At 35.1% G+C, this 26,052-nt stretch overlaps 1 protein-coding gene across 4 annotated transcripts in view; it reads right to left on the bottom strand.

Annotated features, from left to right (window-relative positions):
- RNF213 (ring finger protein 213) overlaps window positions 1-26,052 on the bottom strand; it is a 162,195-nt gene that overhangs the window by 89,430 nt on the left and 46,713 nt on the right. For all 4 annotated transcript variants that reach the window (XM_072645241.1, XM_072645243.1, XM_072645244.1 and 1 more), the window contains 8 exons: window positions 24,516-24,710; window positions 14,231-14,450; window positions 13,656-13,711; window positions 11,166-11,316; window positions 8,920-9,081; window positions 7,027-7,125; window positions 3,739-3,861; window positions 1,128-1,308 (listed from right to left, as the gene is read on the bottom strand). In XM_072645241.1, the coding sequence (XP_072501342.1) occupies window positions 1,128-1,308; window positions 3,739-3,861; window positions 7,027-7,125; window positions 8,920-9,081; window positions 11,166-11,316; window positions 13,656-13,711; window positions 14,231-14,450; window positions 24,516-24,710 (1,187 nt within the window). The remainder of the gene's footprint in view (window positions 1-1,127; window positions 1,309-3,738; window positions 3,862-7,026; window positions 7,126-8,919; window positions 9,082-11,165; window positions 11,317-13,655; window positions 13,712-14,230; window positions 14,451-24,515; window positions 24,711-26,052) is intronic.

The following is a 26,052-nucleotide window of genomic DNA, read 5'->3' as shown; positions in this document are numbered from 1 at the left end:
ATCTTAAATTCAATATGTCCAAAACTGAACTTATTACTCTTCCACCAAAACCTTTCTCTCTTTCTAACTGTCCAGTTACTATAGAGAACACCACCATTCTCACAGTCACGAAGACTTACAACCTAAATATCATTCTTGACTTCTCACTTCCAATCTGCTGCCAAATCCCATAGTTTCTACCTGAGCAACATTTCTTACATATGGCCCCTTCTCTCTAACTACTGCCACCATTCTGATACAGGTCCTCATGACCTTATGCCTTGACTATTGTAATAGACTGTTGGATGGTCTCCCTGACTCATCTTTTCCCACTCCAGTCCATCCTTTACTCAGCTGTCAAATTAATTTTCCTAAAGAATGAATCTGACTAGGTCAACCCCGTCCTCTGTATGACATCTAAACCCCTTCACAAACTAGGTCCCATCTATCTTTTCAGTTTTCTTATATCTCACTCCTCCCCCACTCACCCCCAATTCCCAATTGCATGACACTGACCTCTTTTTTGTTCTCTGCACATCCCCAAACTCTGGGCATCTTCACTGGCTGTCCTCCATTAATGGAATACTTTCCTTTCTCATCTCTTATCTCCTGGATTTTCTGGCTTCTTTCAAGACCCAACTAAAATCCTATCAGAACCCTTTCCCGATTTCCCTTAACAACCTGACCTCTTCCAACCTTTCCAGAACTCTTATACTTCACTCCCTTCCACATTACAATCAAAAGACACTGGCCTCCTTGCTGTTCTTCAAACATAACACTCCCATCTCCTGAATCCAGGTCTTTTCAGTGGCTATCTCCTTTGCAGAAATGCTTTCCCTCCTCACTTCTTGCCAGGCTTATCTGAAAAAACTCCCCCTCATTTCTTACAGCACAACAATGTTCTATCATATTAATATACCACAGCTTGTTCAACAATTCTCCCATCAAAAGGTACCTCCTCAGTTTCCTGCCACCACAAAAAAAGCTATAAATATTTTTGTTCATCCTTAGTTAAAAGACTGTTTTGCTTAGGATTAATCCCTTCCTTTATCAGCAAAAAAATCACCATGTTGATGCATCAGACCAGGATTTTTTTCTCCTCACACTCAAGAGAATGTTAAGCTAACAAAGCATACATCAGAACATACCATATAAGTTGAAGATATGTACGATATCTGGCCAGGTGAATAGGTGCTGCAAAACCTCATCCAAATCATCCACTTTCTTCCCATCCTTTTCTGGCCAGGACTTAGTAATGACAGCAGAAACAAGAGTTCCAAATTTCCTGAGATTGTGAGGAGATAACAGAGCAAGGATGCTGGTCTGAGACTATAAAAGAAATAAAACAGAGAAGGCAAAACAAAATGGATCTTAGAAATACCCCAACAAGGTCATTAACTTAAAGCAATTCAGGAGTCTAAAAGAAAATCTGTTTAACATGGTCAATAATCCATAAGGAAAGTAAGGTTGGTTTGTTTGCTTTAACTCACCTATTCGTGCATGCTGCCTCTCTCCCTCCCTTCCTGTTATTACTAGAGATATGAAGGCTTGAGGGGAAAAAAACACCATTTTGGAGAAATAATCATCTCCAGTACTTCTACCTTCGTTTTCTGCCTCCCAGTGAAAAAATAGGTCAAAAGAATGGAAAAAACAAACACATGCAATTTTCTGTCAAATATTTAGAGGTTTACTTTAGATATTCCTATTTATTAAACAGGATCATCTTAAAGAACAAGCTATTATATGCTATGTGACTTTAAATCTGTAAAAGTACTTTAAAAATTAATACTAACTTTTTCCAAAATTTCTATCACCTGTTCCACTTTACACTTCAAGTCAGTTTTCTTATTGTCTTCAAAATTTTGGAAAATTACTCTTACTATAAAAAAAAATTTGCATTCTGATGTTTAAAAAGTCAAAGAGACTTCTATGAGAGAAAAGATATGGGGACAAACATAATAATATATATATTTTTGTAGAGTTGTAAATTGGTCAACTATTATGAACAGCAATTTGGAATTAATTTCTTTTTTAAAAAAGTTAAGATTTTAATAAATTCCCCAAAATTCCATTACTATGTACAAAAAAGAAGGAGGTTAAAGACAGAAAGAAAAGCCCCCATTACAAAAAGTAGTCATAGCAACACTTTTGTATTAAGAAAGAACTGGAAACAAAGTAAATGTTCATCTGATAGGGGATTGCTACATAAACTGTAATATACTAATATAACTGAATACTCCTGTGCTATAAGAAACAGAAAATAAGGATTAAGAGAAACATAGAAAGACATAATCAACTGATGCAAAGCAAGCAGAATTAGGAAAATCACATGCACAATGACATGGAAAGAACAACAAAACATAAAAACCTGACTAAGTTTTGCTCTGAAGAAAACTAGTGAAGATAGGGAAGAAAACACACCTCCCTCTCTTATTTGGATTAGTGGTGAACTATTAGTATGGAATACTGCATGTATTCTCAGAAACAGTCTAGGTAGTCATGGGTTTTGCTGAATTGTTTTCCTGCTTTTACAAAATTTTTGTAAATTTTGGCATGGAATAATGTAAATTTTGTAATAATATGATGATTAGAAGAGGGGGAAGAAAATGTGATGAAATTTCATGAAACAACAAAAGATATAATAAAAATCTATGAAATAAAAAACAAATTAGCCATAGGCCAGTCTTTAGAAGACAGCCCTCATGAGAAGACAGCCTTCATGAGATGCCCTAGTTGAAAGAGAAAACGGAACAAATTAAACAGACCATACTATGTTGATTTTCAGAGTTTTCTCAGTAATTAAATTTTCATAGCAATTCCTTTGATTGTAGCAATCATTTCATGAAACAATAAAAGAGACCTGGGAAGACTTATATGAGCTGATGCAAAGTGAAGTGAACAGAATTAGGAGAACATTGTATACAGTAACAGCAATGATGCAATGACAATTAACTATAAAAGACTCAACTACTCTGATCAGTACAATGATCTGTGATAATTCGAAAGGACTCATGATAAAAAATGCCATCTACCTCCTGAGGGAGAACTGGTGAACTCTGAGTCTAGATTGGAGCTTATTTTCTTTCATTTGATTTTTCTTGCATTTTTTTCTGCAACATGGCTAAGGCTAACAAGGAAATGTGTTTTGCATAACTTCATATATATAATAGGTATCATAATTCTTGCCTTCTCAATGAATAGGGGAAGGACAGAAGGAAGAGAATTCAGAACTGAAAATAAAAATTTTTTAAATAAAACAATAAGCATTTTGCTTTTTTTAATGATTTATAAAATTATAAATTTTTAATGATTAATAATTTTTCCATTCCATTAAGGAAAAAAGTCAGATTTGCAGACCATTATTTCCTTAAATGACTAAGACAAATAAAAGGAAATTCAACTAAAAAAATATCGTGTTCTCTACGTCTATCACTTAGAAAAATCAGAACCTTTAAGCTTTTCATAGATGGACTTCTAAGTCACTCCATATTTGAAGAAGTAAGAAGTGAATTTGTATTTCAGGCATAATCTTTAATGAGACTCGTACCAATAGAGATAATTTAGCAGAGGCTGATAACAAAAAGTAAAGAGATGAAATGTATTTGAGGAAGACATGGTAATGTAACAGAAACACTATTAGACCAAAGAGAAATCATCAGTAGATCAATAACCCATTCTGGTGAAAATGAGTCAATATTTTCATTCCAGAACACAGCCATGATCCCTAAATATTTTCCTAGTAGAGGTGTGGTTGGCTACCTGGCAGACTGGGCTCACAGCTTCAATAGCACAGGTCTCAAAGCTTTTAGCAATACAGCTGTCGACTTTTTTAAGGTGGTCATAACAGCGGCAGTATAAGATGATTTGGTGAACTGGTTTCTCCTGGAGGAACATAAAATGAGATTTAATGCACACCTAAATATAGCATGTTTCAATATTTTATAGTATGAAAATAAAATGAACCTCACTTATTCTAGTGTCAATATTTTCTCATTTTATAACCAAAATTTCCCCCTAAGTTCCTTTTTTGCTGAGTATCAATAATTTGCACTAATTTTTCAAATATACTTAATAAATATCCCCTTCCCTCCATCATAACCCAAAAAAGCAAGCAAATTTACTTATACAGATTATTAACTTTTTCAAAAATGAACAGATCCTCTACAGTAATTCTCAAGAACGTGTCCCTGACATAAGGTGTTGTCTCCAAACTCTTAGACAGATACTAGATTAGAAATATAAAAGAAAGCAGGCATGATGAATGTGTGAATTCGTTTTGCTTAACTGTACTTCTGTTATGAGAGAGTGTTCTATGATAAGGAGAAAGGGCCAGGAAGAATCAATGGGAAAATGTTAAAAGAAATCAGTAAAATATTAACATCTATAAAAGTGCTTATTACTAATGAAAGAAATTCTTCTGAACTATCAAGAGCAACAAATTAACAACATGCCCCAGAAAAAAAACATACTGATGTCTTAGTCATCTGAAATAAGTCCATAATATTTCCTTTCTCAGTGTTGATACTATAGTTCTTCTTATTTTGTATTTTTCCAATATTTGAACTGTTCATACCCACTCCCCACCCCCATGTTCCCAATCACCAACTCCAGAACACTGGAATTAAAGACTATTCAGAAATGTCCCAAGTTTTTGAGTCTGACTTTACACAGAAGAACCTTTGCTTATTTTCACTATCAGAGAAAGAATTCCAGAGAATTCGATAAGACTGTTATGCGGCTTATGTTCTAATGTACTCATACACTTGAATTCACTAAACATTTATTAAGAATCTCCAAAGAGCAAAGGACTGTACTAAGTGCTGGGAGAGATTCAAAGTTGTCCCTATCCTCATGTAGCTTGCAGTAGGGGGGGAATCAGACACATATACCATATATATTACACAATAATAAAGTAGAAAGTAAACAAACCCAAATGTTAAAGATGGTTGAAGTTATCACAGCAGTGGGGGGGGGGGGGGAAGGGGGGAATGGGAGTGGAGGGTGGCAGGGGAGGTGGAGGGCACAAAGATCAAGGAAAGACTTTTTAAGAGTAAGGACACCTGAGTTACATCTTATAAGATAAGCGGTGATTCAAAAGGGGAATATCATGAAAGAGATGAAATTCTCCATACAGGAAACAAAATACAAAGAAAGTCATGGAAGTAAAAAGGGATGGGGCTGTTCCTAGTACAGAAAGTATTCTAGTTTGACTGGAAGCGGAAAGTGAATACAAGGGAGTAAATAATTACCCAAGACTGTTATGATATGAGAACATGTCATATGGATTTTTATATACAACAAGAAATATTCTTCCAATAGCATACTCAGGCTATCACAATTAAGAGTTTCAACTATTTTTGTGTTTTTTCTTATAAGGGAAAAATCCCCAAACACAGTGAGTTTTTTAAAATCCTAAGTACAACATGTATTTTAAATATTTCTCTCTGGCAATATTTTTTTTCCTTTCCCTTCAATTTCATTTTTATCATTTTAGAAATATAATACTATACATTACACTAACTCATTAATGAACTTCTGAGAGTTTTAAGAGCATTCTCAGCAATTTTCACAGAAGTCAGTATAACAACAAAGGGAATATTGGATCAAATACCCTCCCGTGGGCAGCCACCAAAGAAAAGGCTTCCCCCCAGGTCAGAGAATATGTCTATTCTCTCAAGAATCACTCTAGCATACAGGTCTTTCATGTGACATTTAATTAAAAAAAAATTCTCAAATTACAAAACCACAATACAAACTGAAGAATGGTTTATTTTTTTCCAACTTGTCTCATTTTTTGATATCTATTATCCACAGGCAGTTTCCAACAACATGTATGCATAAAAGAGCCAGAAAACTGTACACCTCAGGAAAAACTGGAAACAAGAATGGAAATACAAATAAAGTATTTATTTACAGACATCTTAGAATGTGCCTGGTGTGTAATGTCATTAATATGTAATATGCCTAATGTGTAATATGTCATTAGTCAACAAGCATTTATTAAGTATACAATAATGAAAGTGGAAACAGTTCTTGCCAGGAAGGAGCTTGGTCAGTTTAGAAGAGTGACATGACATGTAGAAGACTAGTCATAAGCAAGATGGAGAGAAAATATTTACAAAGTGATTTCTGAGGGCAAAGCACCAGCAGCTGTGAGAGAATCAAGAAGGTCTTCATACAAAAGAGGCGCTGCTTCACCTGAACCTCAAAGTCAGCCAGAGATTCTAAGAGACCAAGGTGAGAAGAATGCATTCCAGTGAAGGCAGACAGCCAGTACAAAGGCACAGAGAAAAGAGATGGAGATCAAGGCCAGTCTGGCTATGCTACAGTGTGAATGGAACAGAATCATATACAATAACGCTGGAAAGTATATTAGAACTAGTTATAAAGGGCTTTAAATGCCAAACAAAGGAGTTCAATAATCCTAAAAGTACTAGGGAAGTTGTAGTAGGCACTGATTAAGGAAGCAACATGGTTAAATTTGTACCTTCAGAAGAATTGTCTGGCAGCTATTTGAAGGATTATTGGTGAGCAAAGAGAAGTGTGAGAGAGAGATCTACTAGGAATCTACTGCAACAGTCTTTCCCAGAGATAATGAATGCCTCAACTAAGATGATGACTATATGAGTGGAGAAAAAGGGGGAGGGTATGAGAGATGTTATGGGGATAGAAATGTAACATTCAGCAACTTAATAAATGTGGGGAGGAGAATGAGAGTGATGAGCCAAGGATAAACAAAGTTGCAAACCTAAATGACTCAAAAGAAAGGCAGTGTACATGACAGTAGAGAGATTATTTTGAGGAAAAGTTTTCAAGGAAGAGATGATTACCTGAAAATGATCCTGTAACAGAAGCTTAATTTGTTGTATAGGGGAAAATTCCAATATGTTGTTCCTTCCTATTTCGGATTGGTCTTAGCTAGCTACAATGTTACAAGAACAAAGGACAAACAACAACCCTGCCATAGGGCTGTATCAACAAAGAGATTCAGTTATTTCAAACGTTTCACTTTATCCCACAAAAAAAATCCCAGGAAATACATAATACCTGTTTTATTCTTCCTTCCATTTCACTAAGTAATGACTTCTTCCATTCCTCAGAAAGATCCTCATTAGGAAAGCGGACTTTTACAAACTCACTCCAAGCCTACAAAACATATACAAATGTATTATGCATGCAATGGCAAACGTAAAATAAAACTAGAGGAAAAGAGAGCAGGAAAGGGGCTTTTAATGCTTTTGCACAACAACATAGTACTGAATAATGATCACAGATCTAAAGCTAGAAGGGACATTTGAGTCACCTAGTACCATTTTACAATAGAAGAAACTGAGGCTCAAGTAAGGTTAGATAGTGGAAGGGTGGGAAGAACAAATGAGAAGTACACATGCATATCCTTCCCTCACCTGGAAAGGTAACAATGTAGCAAAAATGGAAACTGACTAGAAATCAGGAGACCAAAGTGCTATAGTTCTATATTTTTGAGACTGTTTCCTTATCTTTAAAAAGGGGATACAATCATTACCTTGACTACTTCACAGGCTGAGAAGATAAATGAAGATTAATATATGTAAATGTGGACCAAGAAGTGTAAACAGATATTGTACATGTATATTGTAGCTTTTTATCTAGAAAAAGCTCTTAATATGTCCTCCCCTATCTCAACTATACCCTTAAATACTCTCCTATATTCACTTTCCTTCATTTTATCAACAGACTTCTGAAAACAGACTGCTGAAACCCACCTGTACTTCTGCACCACCCATTCACACCTTCATCCATCAGCTTGGTTTCCAGCTCCCATGACTCTACTATAATTATACTCTTGGAAGGCCACTCAATAACCAAATACATTGACCTTTTTCTCATTCCTTATTTTATTTTACTTCTCTATAGCCTCTGGAACTCTTGACCAATCCACTTTCTTGAAAAGCCCTCTTCTCCTAATCAGATGACAATGAACTGGGCAGTATTCTGTTTCTCCCTTCACCTAATGACTCATACTCATGGGCAGCTAGGTGGTGCAGTGGACAGTGCACCAGTGTAGGAGTCAGGAGGACCTGAGTTCAAATCTCACCTCAGACACTTGACACTCACTAGCTGTGTGACCTTGGGCAAGTCACTTAACCCCAACTGCCTCATCCTGGGTCATCTCCAGTCAATCTGTTGAATATCTGATCACTGGATTCAGATGGCTCAGGAGAAGAAGCAAGGCTGATGACCTGCACAGCCCTTGCTCACTCAAAACAAAGTCAAGTGCAAGTCATGTCATTATTTCTCTGATGACATGGTCTTCTTTGGCAACGAAGGACGAACACACATACTCATACTCATAATGACTGTCCTCTAAAGCTCAATATACTTAACCCTCTGCTCCTCTCTCTTTTTACTCTCTTCCTTGGAGATCTCCTGTGATTTCATTAATCCATCCAAAGTAGATAATTTCCTAATCTCTCTCTCTCCAGTCCCATCTCCTGTTCCGATGCAGAATTTCACATCAACAACTACTAGATACATATTTCCACATGAATGTAACTTAACACCACAAAATTCCCTATGATTCTCAATTTTTGTCACTATCATTTTCATTTTTTATTCTTCTCTGTCTCCTTATTTCAGAAACCAAGTTCTATAGATTCTTTGTTGCTGTTATCCTTAATATTTTTAAAGTATTTTCATTATGAATTTATTGATAAATTCAACATACCAATATACAAAGAACAAAAAAGGATTGTAAATGTTTTATCTCTTTCTCTATGAATTTTTTATCACCTCACAAAGACTTATTTCCCAGCAACCTTCTAAAACCGGTTCCCCCACCTCTGGTCTCTCTCTACTTCTAGACCCCTGCCTAGACCTTTGCCACAAATATGGTTTTGATGATGTTACTTTTCCCCTTAAGAAACTCTCACTGACTCCCCCTCCTTCAGAAATACTTACCATAGGCTCATCATTGTAAGAGAGAGATGGATCATATTGCTTAAGCAGGCCTTCTTTTAAAACACTCTGGAACCAGTTTTTGGTGGTAGTCAGAGTTTCTTGAAACAGCTCTTTCACAGAAATGATGTTTCCATTTTCATTGTTAAGCTTATCTTTGGGATCCTAATATTGCAAGGGAAATAAAAATTAATTGTTATCAAAGATACATCTTTCATATCCCTTATGCCACCTAATACAGTGTAAAGTATTCAAGAGGTGCTCAATGAGTACTCAAAGCTGAATTTATAGCCACATATCTATATGTAAACACATTCACATTAATATAGCTAAATTTGAAAAGTACATTATTAAGTCCTCTGGAATAGAAGGAGAAAACGGAAAGAGACTGAGAGTAAAGAAAGGCAGGCATATAAAGGAAAGGAGTATAGTGATGGCTCCATCCCAGAGAGGTGAACTTTCATATTATAGAAACAAAACTCCCAGCCAAGAGAAGAGGAGGTTTCTTAGAACCACTTCCCCCTAATTAAGCCTTCAGGACTACAATTAACCTTGAGAAAACAATGTTAAGATGAAAGGGAATAAAGTGCATCTGCCAGAACAAGAGGGAAAAATAATTCATGGCTAGGCTTAGAAAAGGATATGCCTATTTTTCCTCAATTCAAGAAACTTTGCTAATTATACTTGCTGAATTCACGAGTGGCCACTGGACAGGAAACCTAGGACCAGGCCTCTTCTACCATTGTGTTGTATCAGGTAAAAATAAGGACACAATCTCACCTCTCAGTCCTTCTCTCATTTCCCGGGAAGAAAATCGCTATAATTCCTTTTTTTTTCCCTTTCTAAAAGCAGACTCTGGTTTTTTCTTTTTACTCACAGGCCCAATGATCTAGATTCTGTCCTTGAGATAATTAAGATTCACCCCTTGCCTGGGGCTAGTAGCCTTTAGGTTTTGGATTGAGCCCTATATTCCTTGAATTTTTTTAATAAGAAAGTTTCCTTAGGTCTTTTCTTTGATATGGCCTTTACAATATAATTCTGTTGGCTCTTTTTTTCTGAAAAAATATGAAATTATTTGCTCATGCTGATAAGACTCAAAATGGTGAAAAATGCCTAGTACACATTTTATTTGCAAACAACTATATAACACTTTTCTGCCATGTTTATCCTGTTCCAAGATGAAAATGTCACCAGAGCATATTTTTCATTTAATTTCTTTAATTTATTATTTCTTTATTTCTCCTTTATTTCCAAAATTTTAAATATAAAAGAAAGAAAATTCTATTTAGAAAAATTCATAGGATAAAAAATTAATTGGTATGTTAAATAAAACTACCAGCAATGTACTAATATTATTTAAATTAAATTATTAAGGATTTACAAATAATAAGTTATTGTTCAGTCTTTTTAGTCCAGCCCAACTCTGGTGACGCCATTTGGGGTTCTCTTTGCAAAGATGCTGAAGTGGTTTGCCATTTCCTTTTCCAGCTAATTTTACAGATGAGGAAACTGAGGCAAACAAGGTGAAGTGGCTTGCTCATGCTTACCCAGCTATTAAGTATGTGAGGCCATATTTGAACTCAGGTCTTCCAGACTCCAGGTCAGGTATGTGTCAAAAAGGATTGACAGGACTGAAATGACTGTCAGACATAACAAACCAACTAAACAACAACAAAAAAAACTTCCTGACTCCAGGCCCAGTGCTCTATCTACTATACCACCTGGCTGCCCACAAACAGTAACAGGATCAAACTACTGCCATGCTGCCAAGACAACAATTTATGACTTTGCAACAATGTCCTTCAAGACCTCAGTCAAATCAACTAACCTTTCTGGCCTCAGTTTCCTCACATATTAAATGAAGAGGTTGGATAAAAAAATATTCTGTATTAAATGGATGGACATTCTCTAGATACAATGTCCACTAGCTATTCAGATATTGTAAAAGATAAGCTTATAAATGAGAAAAGAAACTGCTTTATGTTACAAGGTATAAGACATGTGAGAAGAAAACTATCCTAACATATCCTCGAACAAAGGCCAAGAATGTACTTATAATTTAGCAATTCCACAAAACAAGATTCACACTTAATGGTACTTTAAGGCCTACCTTTCCTCATAATCATCTTATGAGAGAGCAGACAAGTGTTGTGACAATTCTTATCAAACGTTTTTTGACAGAGACAGAAAATAAGAAATGATATATCTCTACTTACATTGAATATATGTTACAGGAATATTTCACTTACCCCCAAAAATGTAAGTCTGATCATGACAGAAATAATCTCTGCAGATAAGACAGGCAATCCATAAAATTTTAACATTTCTGTTTTTTTGCAGACGGTTTCATGGAATTTTAAGCAGAGAGTAAAGTAGGATTGTAACATGTCTACTTGAATCCTATCAAAACAGGAGTTAAAAGGGATTAAAATGGTTAAGGAAACATGAGAAAGGGAATAATGGAACATTAGTTCTCAGGACTCTGATTTCTTTATATGAAAAAAGATAACTTATTGGGTCTGAATATCAGTTTATTTTGCCACCATTCTTCAATATCTGGAAAAATGATTCATCAGCCTATAAAGATCTAGCTAAGCTAATAACAGCAAATCCTTTTATTTTTCTTTGGCAGATAAAAGATTTAATTTCTAAATAGAAGATTTAAATGTTTCTGAGCTGGGCTGCTAGACTTTTAGTTCGGAAGAAAAAGGAAGAGGCAGAAATATAAGACTTTATCCTCTACCTTAATATGAGAAAATGAATAAGAAAATAGAGAGACAGAAAGTAGCCAAAGTGAAAGAAGGCAAAGTCATGAAAATTAAAGTTCCTCAATGGACACATTACCATTACAGATCACCTCAATAATTCAGGCAAGAGAATTCAAAAGTTGGCTGAGTCAGAATTTGAAGCATTGCTTTAGGAAGAGAAAATGTAAAGGTGGTTTAATAGACAGACTATAGAACTGGGGAAGTAGCAAGACCTGGATTCAAATCTCACCTGATACAACTTGCTATTAATAACTATGTGACTGAGAAAGTTACTCATCGACTTAGTCTCTATTTCTTCATCTACAAAACAAGATAAGAGCACGTGCTTCACAGAGCTCTTATAAAGAGAAAATGATTATATGTAAAGTGTTATAGAAATCTGAGCTACCAATAATAGTAATATATTTCATTTAAAATGTACTTGCATGAACAACTTACCACCTTTCATCAAAAAAAAAAAAAGTTTTACTGCTATGTTTTAACATCCCCTTAATCTCCCAATGTATCTTCCTTTCCACAACCAGAGCTACAACCTTAACAAAGAATTTTAAAAGAGGAGATAAAATAGTTCTGCAAATTTAACAACATACTAATCATAAGTATGGCAGGATATGAAGTGTTCCATATCCATAAGCCCCTACCTCTCCAATGAAAGGAAGGGTGCACAGTCTCATGGAGGAACAAGCTTGATCGTTATAATTACATAGCATTCAGTTTCTATTTTTTGCTGTTATTTTTCCATTTACATTGTTATATCACCATGTATATTTTGTTCCTGCTTCTACTTCATTTTGTATCAGTTCATTTAAATATTCTTATGCCTCCTTTTTTTCTTCATAGTCATTATTTCCATCTTTTCTTTTTGCCAGACCTGTACTTTAATCAGTATGGGGAGCTCTGAGTAAGAAAGCTCCCTCTAGGAATGCGGGTCATAGTTGTTGTTCATCCTTCATTCTCAAAAGGACCAAAGACAGTGGCTAGACTTGCACATGAACAGGATCTAGGTGAGGCAGAGCTACACAAAGTCATTAGCCTCCCTCTCTCCTCCAGAATCATCAAAGCCCAGTGGTAAAACAAAGGTTGAGAAACTGGTGGCAAGGGCCCAGGATGCAGTGAGTGACCCTGACTTTTCTAAATTAAGGTCTTTCCCAAGTCTCAGTTTGTCTGAGGCCAGGCTCATTCAATGACTAAGGGCTAGGTAAGAACTGAGACAAAAGATGGCTTAACTTACCATCACAAAGATATCAATCTGGAAGGGGAAGACACTCAGATTTTCTCACCAGAAAAGAAAACAACTGCTATTTACACTCAATCTAAACCATCAAACCCTAAACTATGAGCCACAGAAGCCTGGAATGGGGCTCTGGTGATTCACTGGTAATTCAATAAATGCCAGGGTGATTTGGATTAAAGGCATAGTTAAGTAGTTCCATTTAAAACAAAATGGGCTTTTTTTTTTTTAAAGCCTTTCTTTTCACAGCTATATTTCAAAAAATCAAAATGAAAACTGCAGAGGACATTTTTGAAAAAGAATAACATAAATAAATAAAGACAGTGAAGAAAATGAAGAAAAACAAAAACACTAACAAGAAGAAAAAATAGCAGCGTTCCCCACATAAACATAAGGATCTTAACCCCACCCAGAATCATTTGGAATCATGGGAGTAAAAGAGAAAGAACAAATTTTTAAGTGGTGCATTAGAGTGAAGAACTTAAAAGTCAAGATGAATTCAAATCTTTCCTCTGAAACTTAGTAACTAGAAGACCCAGGACAAGTCACTTAACCTCCCTATGTCTAATTCTCTATTTTCTTCTCTGTAAAATGGGGATAATAGTACCTACCTCCAAAGGTTGTTGTGAGCATCAAATGAATTAACATATATAAAATGCTTTGCAAACCATAAAACACTACATAAATGTTAGTCACTGTTATTACTACTATTAGTCAATATTGATTGCTTCTTTACTTACTTGCCCTCATTTTCATTCAGGAGGCTCAAGAGCTTTTTGAAGAGGTTCTCTAAAACCTGTGATAGTGGTGAAAAAAATTAAGAAAAACATGACAAAAATATGCTTAGATTAACTGCTTTATGGAAATAAAACTGAAAAATCATCAACTATCAAGAAAAATATTGAGGATCTTTGTTTATATAAGCTTAAAAAGAACTCTGAATTTCTAATCTTACATCTCCTAGAGAAGAACATTTAAATTTTGGTTATTTTCTCAATGCTCTTTAACTGAAAATAAGCAGTTGTGAATTACATAAATATCCACAACAAATACCTTTTTTTTTTTTTAGACTTTCAAGTAACAAAATTGTGTTTATTTCAAGAGTACAACGTAGTAAATGGCTGAACCAGGAACTGACCCTAAATTACTACCTGTGTAACCTTGAGGAGGTCAATTTAATAACTCTCGGCCTTGGTTTCCTTATCTAAAAAATGAGGAGGATGGACCAGAATACCTCTAAGGTCCCCTACATCTCAAAATTCTAAATGTATATGGCATTTGCTAAGGCAATATTAAGCCAATCCAAATTACAAACCTCATGATTTCTGTCAGAAATGATGATTTCTTGAAGCCGATAGTAAGTTCCTTGAAGACAATCCAATATGCTGGTAGGAAAATTAGTCAAGTATTCCACTGAATTAGCCAAGTAGTCAATCAAGCTACTCAGAGGTATCAAGCAGAACCAGGACCTGAATAAGTTTTGATCTAGTAACAGCAAATGTTTTTTTTCTTTCATGCACTCAAGTAGTCTTTTCCTATGCAAGTGAAAACAGAATAGACTTTAAGATAACATTGCAATTACTATTTGTTATCTGTCCCCCAAAACATACTCCTCTTCTAAAAATGCAGGGCACCATCACCTTTCTAGGCATCCAGGTTCTCAAATCTGAAGTCATCTTCAACACTTTAGTCTGCCTTACCAATCTCTTCTCTCTTATTCAATCAAATCAGTTGCCAAATATTGGAATTTCTACTTCCACAATATCTCTGTGATAATGTTTAATATAAAATTTTGGAAAAATCTCTTTGTTCTCTCTGAAGCAAACTCAGAGAATGCCTCTTCCTATGTCAACAAAAGCCTGCCAGGGCTGACTTAACATTCCTTAAGAGACCTTTAACCTAAGACACTATCTTGAATAACGGGACGTTTTCCATATCTTAATATTTGTAGACATATACTATGTTATGGCATGTTAATGGTAAAGAAAACACAGACATCTTGGGTCGTAATTTCTATGTGAAACTTTGTCAAACTCTGTTATCTTATTGTATTTACAACCTATGCAATTAAGAAATTCCTTTACTAATGGTCCAGTTAGTCACTTATGGAGATCATAAATCTGAAGGACACAGAACACTTCTTTGTCCTAAAACATATTTAAGGCTGCCCAATTCTATGTATCGGTAGCCAGAACATTTCTGGCTCCATAATGCATTATGTTACCATTGTCTTTAATAGGGAACTGATCAATTAATTAATTAAATCATAAAATGTATGCATTTAGCCTGTTGCCTTCTCTTTAACCAAGTTTTCAGGTCAACACTCTGACACAGGGTCTCCTCTATCCTCACATGGTTACCACCCCTATAACCTCTCATTTGAACTACTGAAACTTAAATGATTTCCCTCAGTCTATATTCCCTGAATATAACTCAAGTTATATTCCTTTATGAAGTATCTATTTAATCATGTCACTCCCCTGCTCAAGAACCTATACTAGTTTCCTATTGCTTCTAGGACCAAATATAAATTACTCTGTGTGGCATTTAAAGTCTTCACAACCTGGTCCTGACATGCCTTTCTAGTCTTATTACATAATATTTGCCTTCTCTGATTCCACAGTCCAGCCAAACTGTCCTTTTTGCTTCTCTGTTACTAATACAAAAAACTCCATCTCCCATATCCATCCCTTTACACAAGCTGGACTGTAATGTACTACTTCCTAAATTCTTCTTCATAGAACCCTCAGATTCCTTCAACTCAGCTCACTCACCACTTATAGTACATGAGTCCTTATGTTCTTATATATTTCTCCATGTTGTTCTTTGAAGGGAGGGATATATCTATTTACATAGATGTCTTTGTATCCCCAATTCCTTAGTATAGTCTTTGGCACATTGTGGATATTTAACAAATACTTATTATGTGAACTTAGCAAAATAATATATGTCCAGCAAGAGTTATATAGACAACCTGAAAGAGGAGTTAACCAGGCAACAAAATTTTAAAGAGAGTAAAAAAAATTAAAAGGTCAAAGAACTCACAAAGAGAATTGAGCACTAAACTAAGTCTCAGAAAAAAGATTCAAGTCAGCTTAGTGAAGAAACTTCAAAATATTCTTGACTTTAAAGATGAAGAAACTGGCAAAGAGATTAAATAACTTGCCTAGAATCAGAGTTATTCCTACTGGAGAAACAGAAGAAACCACAGGATGCTAGGGAAATAACTAAAGACAGTTAGGAAAAATCTTAGTTAAATAACAATTCAAGTATGTTTTTCAGGTCCAAAAATTAAACAGTACAAATCTATAAAAAGTGGGTGCTATTTATTATACAACCAGAGTTCAATGGGAAAGAACAAAATTTTTTTTAATGAACATTTTTTGGGGGTGGGAAAGGGGTGGAGGGATGAGACCCAGGCCTATGATTTCATCTGTACAAGAAATTCCACTAGCTTCTAATTTTTTGCAACCACAAAAAGTACTACATTTCAATTAGGCAACAGTTAAACAAATCATTATATCTGAATATAATGGTATATTCAAAAGAATACATAAACTCTTCCAGGGCAAGTAGTTGTTTCTTTTTCTTTATATATCCCACACCTGTTAGAATTTGTATGCAGAACAAAATAAGTAAAACCAAGAAAACAATATACACAATGACTATAAAATACAAGGAAAACAACATTTAAAGGGAATAGAAGTAAGATCAATACAAAGACCAATTTAATCCAAAGTGCTGATAATTAGATATGTGTGTGTTCGTCCTTTGTTGCCCAAAGAAGACCATGTCATCAGAGAAATAATGACATGACTTGCACTTGACTTTGTTTTGAGTGAGGGATGGCTGTGCAGGTCACCAGCCTCACTTCTCCTCCAGGGCCATCTGAATCCAGTGACCAGATATTCATCAGGATGACTGGAGATGACCCAGGATTAGGCCATTGGGGTTAAGTGACTTGCCCAAGGTCACACAGCTAGTGAGTGTCAAGTGTCTTGAGGTGAGATTTGAACTCAGGTCCTCCTGACTCGTGTTCTATCCATTGCACCACCTAGCTGCCCCAAATACAAGATCATAAAACACTAGGGAAAGAATTTTTTATTTAGCAAGCATACAGGAGAAATTAGGTTAACACTAAGGTGAAAAATTAAATTGGATCAATCTCTCATACTCATATCAAAATAAATTCTCATGGGATCAATGCCCTAAATTTAAAAATATATCATAAAAAATTAGCAGATCATGGAATGTTAGACAGCATATGCTTCTACACTTCTGAGATATCACTGATGTGAGTACTCCTTGCAATGAAGCATATCACAACCTATCCATGCTGATTGACATCCTTGGGGCTCTCGTGCACATCCTCTCATTCAGCTGTCACAGAGGATCCAACCAACATGTTGGGGATTTTGCTCTAGACCTTTGTATGGATGCCAGTGAAGTACACTGGTGTCTACTGATTTCCCATATATAGCCCGTATGTATTATCAGACATGGCCAGTGGAAGTACTTGTATACATCAAGTGTACATCTGTACACTTGAACATGTCTGATTTTTTTTCCTGTCTTTTCTTTGAATATGATATTCTGGAAGGCAAAAGAGCTAGGATTACAACCAAGAATCACTTACCCAGCAAAACTGAGTACAATCTTTTAGGTGGAAAAAAAAATGGATATTTAATGAAATAGAGGTCTTTCAAGCATTCCTGAGAAAAAAGGACCAGAGCTGAACAGAAAATCTGATCTTCGAATACAAGACTCAAGAGAAGCATAAAAAGGTTTAAAAGGAAGAGAAAACATAAAAGATTCAACAAAGTTATTAAACTGTTTATATTCTTACATGAGAAGATGATACTTGTAATTCTTAATAACTTTATTACTATTATTAGAATAATTAGAATAAGTATACAAAGACAGTGGGTACAAGTGTGAGTTGACTATGATAGGGTGATACCAAAAAAAAATGATATAACATCCAAATTTTTATAAGAAAATTTAAATGAGTTATAGGAGGAAACAGACAGAAAAACTCTACCGGGGAGAGGGGGAAGGAGAGACTCAACTTTCCCTTCTCAGAACTAGATAACTCTAACCACAAAATAAGAAAGAATTTAAAGAGGTAAACAGAATATTAGAAAAGTTAGATACAACAGACCTCTGGAGAAAATGGAATGAGAATAGAAAGGAACATGGTACCTACACAAAAAATTACCATGAATTAGGACACTAATTACAACCAAATGCATAAAAGCAGAAATATTAAATGCATCCTTTTCAGATCATAATGCAATAAAAATTACATCTAATAAAGGGCAGTGGAAAAACAGATTAAAAATTGAAAATTAAATAATCTAATTCTAAAGAATGAATGGCTCAAAGAACAAACTATAGGAAACAATCAATAATTTCATTAAAGCCAATGACAACAACAAGACAACATACCAAAATTTATAGGATGCAGCCAAAGCAATACTTAGGGGTAAAGGTATATCTCCAAATGTGTACATCAATAAAAAAAAAAAAGTTCAAGGAATTGAGCATGAAACTAAAATAAAAACTAGAAAAAGAACAAATTTTTAAAATCTAATTAAATACCAAATTGGAAATCCTAAAAAATCAAAGGAAAGATCAATAAAATTGAAAGTAATAAAAATAGTAAATAATATAAAAATAATAAAGTAATAAAAATAATAAACAAATAGAAATAAATAAAAACTTAGAATTTGATAAAATCAAAGATCCAAGTTTTTAGGTTAAGAACTCAACATCTGACAAAAACTGCAGAGAAAAATGGGAAACAATATGGCAAAAACTAGTTACAGACCAACATTTCATACTGTATGTCAAGATAAGATCAAAATCTGTACATGATTTAGACATAAAGGGTAAAGCCGTAAACAAATTAGGGGAGTATGGAATAGGTCTATGGATAAGAGAAGAATTTAGGACCCTGCAGGAAGTAGAGAGCATTAAGAGGTTTAAAGTGCATACTTTCAATTATATTAAATTAAAAAGGGTTTGCACAGACAAAACCAATGCAACCAAGAGTAGAAGGAAAGTAGAAAGTTGAGGAAAAAATTTTATAACAAGTATCTCTGATAAAGGTCTCATTTCTCAAATATGTAGATAATTGAGTCAAATTTCTAAGAATACAAAGGATATAAACAGGCAGTTTTCAAAGGAAGAAATAAAAGCTATCAATAGCCATATGAAAAAAATACTCTAAATCACCACTGATTAGAGAAATAGAAATTAAAACAACTCTGAGGCACCATCTCACACCTATCAGATTGATTAATATGAAGAAAAAGAAAATGATACCTGCTGGAGAGGATATGAGAAAATTAAGACACTAACGTACTGTTAGCGAACTGCTCCAATAATTCTGGAGAGTAACTTGAAACTCTGACAAAATTGCATACCTTTTGATCCAGCAATACTACCACTAGGTCTATATGCCAAAAAGATTTTTTTTAAAGGGAAAAGGATCTATTTATTCAAAAATATTTGTAGGAGCTCTTTCCGTGGTAGCAAAGAATTAGCAATTGAGAGGATATCCATTAGCTGGGGAATGGCTGAAGAAGTTGTGGTATATGATGATGGAATATGATTGTACTGTAAAAAATGATGAGCAGGATAATTTCAGAAAAATCTGGACTTACATGAACTGATGCAGAGTGAAGTGAATAGAACTAGGAGAACACTGTAACCAATAACAGCAATACTTTATGATGAACAATTAAATTATTTCACTATTCTCAGCAATACAATGATCCAAGACAATCGCAATAGACTTATGATTAAAAATGCCATCCATTTCCCAAGAAAGAACCAATGAAGTCTGAATGGAGAGCAAAGCACAACATTTTTCTCTTTCTTCCTTCCTTTGACTTGAGTTTTCTCCCATAAAGTGACTAATTTAGAAATATGTCTTACATGATTGCAGCACATGTATAAGCTATATCAGACTGCTTACTGTCTCAGGGAAAGGTATGGGGAGAGAAGAAGGTAAAGAATGAGGAAATCAAATTTTTAAAAAATGAATGTTAAAAATTATGCTTACAAGTTAATTGGGGAGAAAAACATTATTTTAAAACATTAAAATGCTATATTATACGTTGTCAGTGTACTTATATTTTTAACTGAAAAATGACCATGACCCCTTAGAAAGAATTAAGTTCTTTCAGGAGCTAGTTTCTATCTATAGAAAGCTAATCCTATGCTGTTTAATAAAATATTAGGAAAGAGGGGAATCTTTTAACAAGTTAGTAGTTAAGGAAGTACCTACGAAACTCCTGGGCTAGAGAGTAGAATAAGCATGAAAAGAGATTTTTAAAGAATATATAATATTTATGGTTTTGCAGAGTTAATGCAGGTATATGGCTCTTATGGGGCAGGTAGGTGGCACGGTGGGTACAGTGCCAGGCCTGGAGTCAGGAAGATTCATTTTTGTAATACATGGGTCCTGATAGATCACATAGAAGCCCAGTTCTCCCACTTTTATTCAAGCAATATTCTAGAAAGAGCACCAAAATGAACAGTGATCAAGAAATACAAAAAGAAATATCAGTAAGCATTTTTATGTAGCCCAGAACTGTACAAAAACACAGTCAGTAACTGTAGACCCTGGAAGAAGAGTCCTGCCAGAGAAATGAGAACAAGTCATAATCTGACTAGAAACCCAACGAAGTAACTCCAACAGGGAAGTCCAAACCAGCACCATGACCAGGTAAAGAAAGATCACACAGCACCTTGCCTGGTAAAATTCCAGGGGGAAATGGAAAACTAACTAGTACCCTGATCTGGAGAGCAATTGAGGGAACAGAAAGAACCTACTGCCCTGCTCAAGGATGCACCAAGAGAAATATGGAAAATCATCCAGTTCCCAGATCAAAGAGAGATAGCTACAAAGCTTTGCCTAAAGATGCTGAAGCCTGTTAACATTCTAAGAACAGACACAAAAAGGGAAGTGTAAGCCAATGGTAAGAACCCAGGAATCTAAGGTCAGGCCCAAAAAGGGTCTAACCACCTCAATCCAAAAATCCAGGAGTTGGCTGGAATAAAGTCTCAAATAAAGAACTAAGGCTAGAGATATATTAGTAAACAGAAGAATCTACAGAAGATAGTGGAATAGAAGGAAGCACCTGTTCTAGCCCTACTCCCAAAATCCATGAAATACCTGTAAAAAATAACTCGAAACAAATTCTAGAGCAGCAGAAGTCACAAAACAACAGAGTGAAGACTTCCAGCCCAAGACACCCTGGAAGGCCAACAGAAAACGTCTTTTTCACCAAGCACTGCACGGCACAGACAGGACTGGCGCAGTCTCCAGGGCATGGAATCAAGCATAGCAGCTGCTATCCAGATTTCTCAACCCAAAAACACCAAAGACAGCTTCAAAGGTCAGTGGGAAAGCTCTTTCACCTGGGTAAGAAGGGAACACAGTCTGGCCCCAACCCTGGTCCCAGGACGGCAGCAGCCACTGCAGCAGCAGCTTCTACTTTTGGAGCTTTTGGCCTAAAGATCCTGAAAGAATAGAGTAGCTGATCTTCCTCTCAGTCCTGAGTGGTGGTCTTGGGATGAGGAGAAGCACTGGCGTGGAGGAGCTGGTGGAGGCTCTGGAGAGGGAATCCTACTCACAGATCCTGGGCAGAAAAGAATGCCTGTGGTTGCTCCCAGACTAGAGTGCAGGCCAGGAGAGGAGTAAACTCATCTCCTTTGACTGTGCCACCTTGGAGGAACTGAGAACTTACAGGTCCCTAGAGTATACCCTCTACTTGACAAAGGACTCAAAAGTCAAGTAACTGGCTGGGAAAATGCCCAAAAATGGAGAAAAAATAAGATTATAGAAGGTTACTTTCTAGGTGAACAGGTATTTTCTTCCATCCTTCTGGATGACGAAGAACAAAGCATACCATCAGAGGAAGACAAAAGTCAAGGCTTCCACATTCAAAATGTCCAAAAAAGAATATGCAATCATCTCAGGTCATGGAAGAACTCAAAAAGGATTTTGAAAATCAAGTAAGAGAGGTGGAGGAAAAATTGGGAAGAGAAAAGGAACATGGAGGAATAGGTGAGGAGAGAGGGCACCATATTGACCTCATTCTTATCTAAAACAAGCACAAAAGAGTGTGATGATGAAGAAATACATTACAAGTGGTGACAGGGGTGAGGGGAGGAGTTTAAGAGGAAGGATAGTATCGGAGGGGACTAATCAAAGCAAAACAAATTTCAACTTAAGAGAGTATATCATATGAGAAGTAAAAGAAAAAATAAGAGAAAGAACTAATGTTTACAGCACTGAAAAGAGGAGGGGGCAGTGTAGCAAAAGTGGAACAATCCAAATAATGGTCACTAGTAGTGATTACAATCCTTTTCTTTCACCAATGGCTTCTCCTTTGTGATGGATGGGGGGAAGAGGGCAGGAAAGGGCAAAGAGAATATTAAGTTCAAGAGGACAGAATGAAGGTAAATAAACAATTGACAACAATTTCCATGAACATAAATGGGATGAATAGCAAAATGAATTAGAAGGCAAGAGCATAACAATATTTTGTCTACTAGACTCTCAAGAAACATAAAAGTTTACAGAGTTAAAAATGAGACTAGAGCAGAATTTATTCTATCTTAGGTGAACTAAAAAAAAACTTACAAGTGGAGCAACTATGACTTCAGACAAAGAAACAGTAAAAATGGACATAGATAAACAAGATAAACAGGATGGTACACCATATGCATACGTACACCATAAACGCACCATATGCAATGAAATAATATTGAAAGCTTAATACATATGAATTGAATGACATAGAAATGTAAGACCCCAGAGGTAGGCAATCACAGATGTGGAGCATGCTTTGAATTTGCTAAGCTTTTGCTTTTCTTCCAAGAAAGGGAATTTGTTTAAAAATTAAAAAAAAAAAACCTCTTTGTTACAATAAATGGCTCTCTAGGAGAAAGGAAAAGAAAAACTACATTGGAATATAGGTGATGAATAAACACAAAAATCTATTAAAAGTAAACTATAAAACTTAAAAATGATGTCAAAACAAAACAATTAAAAACAAAAGAAAAAAAGAAAGCAAAGGTATTTGGTTTTTTTAAGTACAATGTTGGGACCCTTTGACCAAGCAATACCACTGCTATGTCTATATCCCAAAGATAAAAAACAAAAAGGAAAAAGGACTCATACGTACAAAAATATATTTATGGTAGCTCTTTTCGTGATGGCAAAGAATTGGAAATTGAGGGAGTGCCCATCCCTATCAATTAGGGAATGGCTAAACAAGTTGTTGTATATGATTATGATGGAATACTATTGTACTATAAGAAAAACCTGGAAAGATTTACATGAACTGATACAAAGTAATATGAGCAGAACCAGGAGAATACTGTACACAGTACCAGCAATACTGTATGATGATCTACTGTGAATACTTAGCTATCATCAGCAACAATGATCCAAGACAATCCTGAAGGATTTATGATGAAAGGTGCTATCTTCAGAGAAAGAAATGGTGAAGCTTGAATGCTAATCGAAGATACTTTTTCTTTTACTTTATTTTTATTGGGAGTTTTTTGTCTGTGCTTTTTTCACAGCATGACTTACATGGGAATGTGTTTTTCACGATTACACATGTATAACCTATGTCAAATTACTTGCTTTCTCAATAGGGGCAGGCAAGAAAAAGGAGGGAGAGAATTTAGAACTCAAAATTTGAAAAAAAAGAATTTTAAGATTGTTTTTACATGTAATTGATAAATAAAATAGCACAAAAAAGTACAATGCTAGGACTCAAGGAAATATAAAGGGAAGATGAATTCTACAACTAAATGATGAATCCTGACAAAGATACAAAGACATGAAGGAAAGTCAAGAAAGTTTGTTTCAGCAAATGATTCTCCAAATTATCAATTCTATAGACCATGACAGCAATTCCACTGACTACCAAATCATCTGTTCCTTCCTTGCCATCAATGAAAATAAAACACTGAAATCTCAAATGCTGTTTTTTGATAAACTATCAGTGGAGTGATGTCTAAACTATTTAAATTCTTTATGACTTATTATGCTTAAGTCATCAAGAAACATGATCATAAGAACAAAACAGGACATAATACAAGAATATGCAAACTTCTGTTATATACAAATTTAATTTTTAAAATGAGTGTTTTTTTAGAAACAAAAATATAATAACTATATCTGCATTTATCTAGAGCTATCTTGGATTCAAGTCCAGCTTCTAACAATATGACCTTGACTAAGTCATTGAAGCTCACCATACTCTAGGCAGCTCTTTAAGACTATCAACTGCACAGAAAGTTCCTTGATAGTAGTTACTTCCTCATCTGGGAAGTTCCCTATGACAATAAAATCACAAATCTAATTCCTATCCAAGTAAATATTAAATTTAATAAGGTAGTAACAAATTGTTCTATTTATATCACAAGTAAATTATTAGAATATGCCAGAATCAAAACAGCAAATTGCATCATACAATCATAAATACTGTGTTATATTACCTTGGGCTGCTAGTGGAACAGAAATCACACTTTGAAAATCACTTTTTAGAAAATATTAACACATAACTTACGCTACATGTTTCTTCTGAAATTGATAGAAGGGAAGGCTCTCAAGACCAGCCCAAGTGTTCTGAGGCTGGATTTGGATATCCTTTCTTTGGTCAACAAATTCCACAAAATGGTGCAAAACAGGGAGAATCCACACCCAAAATAAAATATCCTTTTCAATACACTTTTGGCACATATTTATCAGGCAGTTTTTCAAGCTAATAAGGAAAAAAAAAAACATCCCAAACTAAGTAAGGGTAGCAGATAACCACAGAAACATCCAACACTTTTTCCTCAAAAAAAGAATTGCTAATTAGAACTATAACATAATATCCACAGATTTAAAGACTGAAGGAAGCTCAGGGAATCATCTAGTACAATCCCCTTTTTTTAAAGATGAGGAAGTAGACTAAAAAATCTGGGGACTTGCCCAAGGTCAGGACTCTAAAACACATAATATGTATGTGTGTATAAGAAAGTGATGAAAACATATATTCTGCCCGGCTGAATACATTGTGGAAACCAGATGAATAAGGATTGCTCCTGGATCCTTCCCTTTCATAGCTTTACCATCAATACTTGCGTCCATTTACTTAAGTCAAGAACAGTGGTTCCCAAACTTTTTTTGTTTTCAACAGTGTTCTTTGCCTTTTGGAATTAGAGCATGATGAATATGTAAGCTGGCTAAACTCCAAGCAAGCTGAGAGTCATGAATATAGTTTCCCATCAGTAAAAGCCTTTTGGGTTGAGTTTTCAAGAAGTTTTAAGGTTAGTATGTAGAAGAGGTAAGTTTTTTCCCCATAAGTGAATGATATACTTACCACACTACACACAGTAGATAAGATTTATATTAAGCAAATTTTGAAATTTTGAAATCTGCAATAACATAGTATGTTAGGTATTAGTAATAGCAGAGTAAAGAAGAGAAGAAGGGATATTTTCACATCTCTTAAATGTGACTGATCAAGACCACCTTCAGGTTTACAGCAGACTATAACATGTATAAAAGCCAAGGTGTGTAGGTAAAAATAGTTTACATATCATTGGCAAGACTCCACTCAATAGATAGCAAAAGGTTCACCAATAAGTTAGCCTCTTCGAAAATTTTTTAGATTGTTCCTTAATGACATAACTAGATTCTAGAGGTCAACTTAGGGCAGTAGAACATGCCCTAACAATGTAAAACAATATATAATCAACAGAATAAATTTCAGTTTCAAACTCAAGTTATATATAACTCAAAAAATAATGGCAATATTTTATGATAATAACCTATAGATGCAAATAAATTATAACAATTTCACAAAGGATTTTAAACATTTTGCACAAACTTCTGGGGGTCAAACTCTACCTCTTGAGTCCTAGCTACATAAGCTGGGCAAGTGACTTAACCCCTACAAACCCATTTCTTTATATGGAAAAGAGGCAACAATATCCACAGTATTAAGCTCTCAACATTGTTATGAGGATCAAATGAAATTAGGAACCCAAAGTGTTTTAATATTCACAAGATGATATATATGTCCACAATCACTACTCTTATGGCACTAAATCTTCTCT

This window comes from Notamacropus eugenii, chromosome 2, assembly GCF_028372415.1.
Source record: "Notamacropus eugenii isolate mMacEug1 chromosome 2, mMacEug1.pri_v2, whole genome shotgun sequence".
Lineage (NCBI taxonomy): Eukaryota > Metazoa > Chordata > Mammalia > Diprotodontia > Macropodidae > Notamacropus > Notamacropus eugenii.
This window is presented reverse-complemented; position numbering and strand designations above follow the sequence as displayed.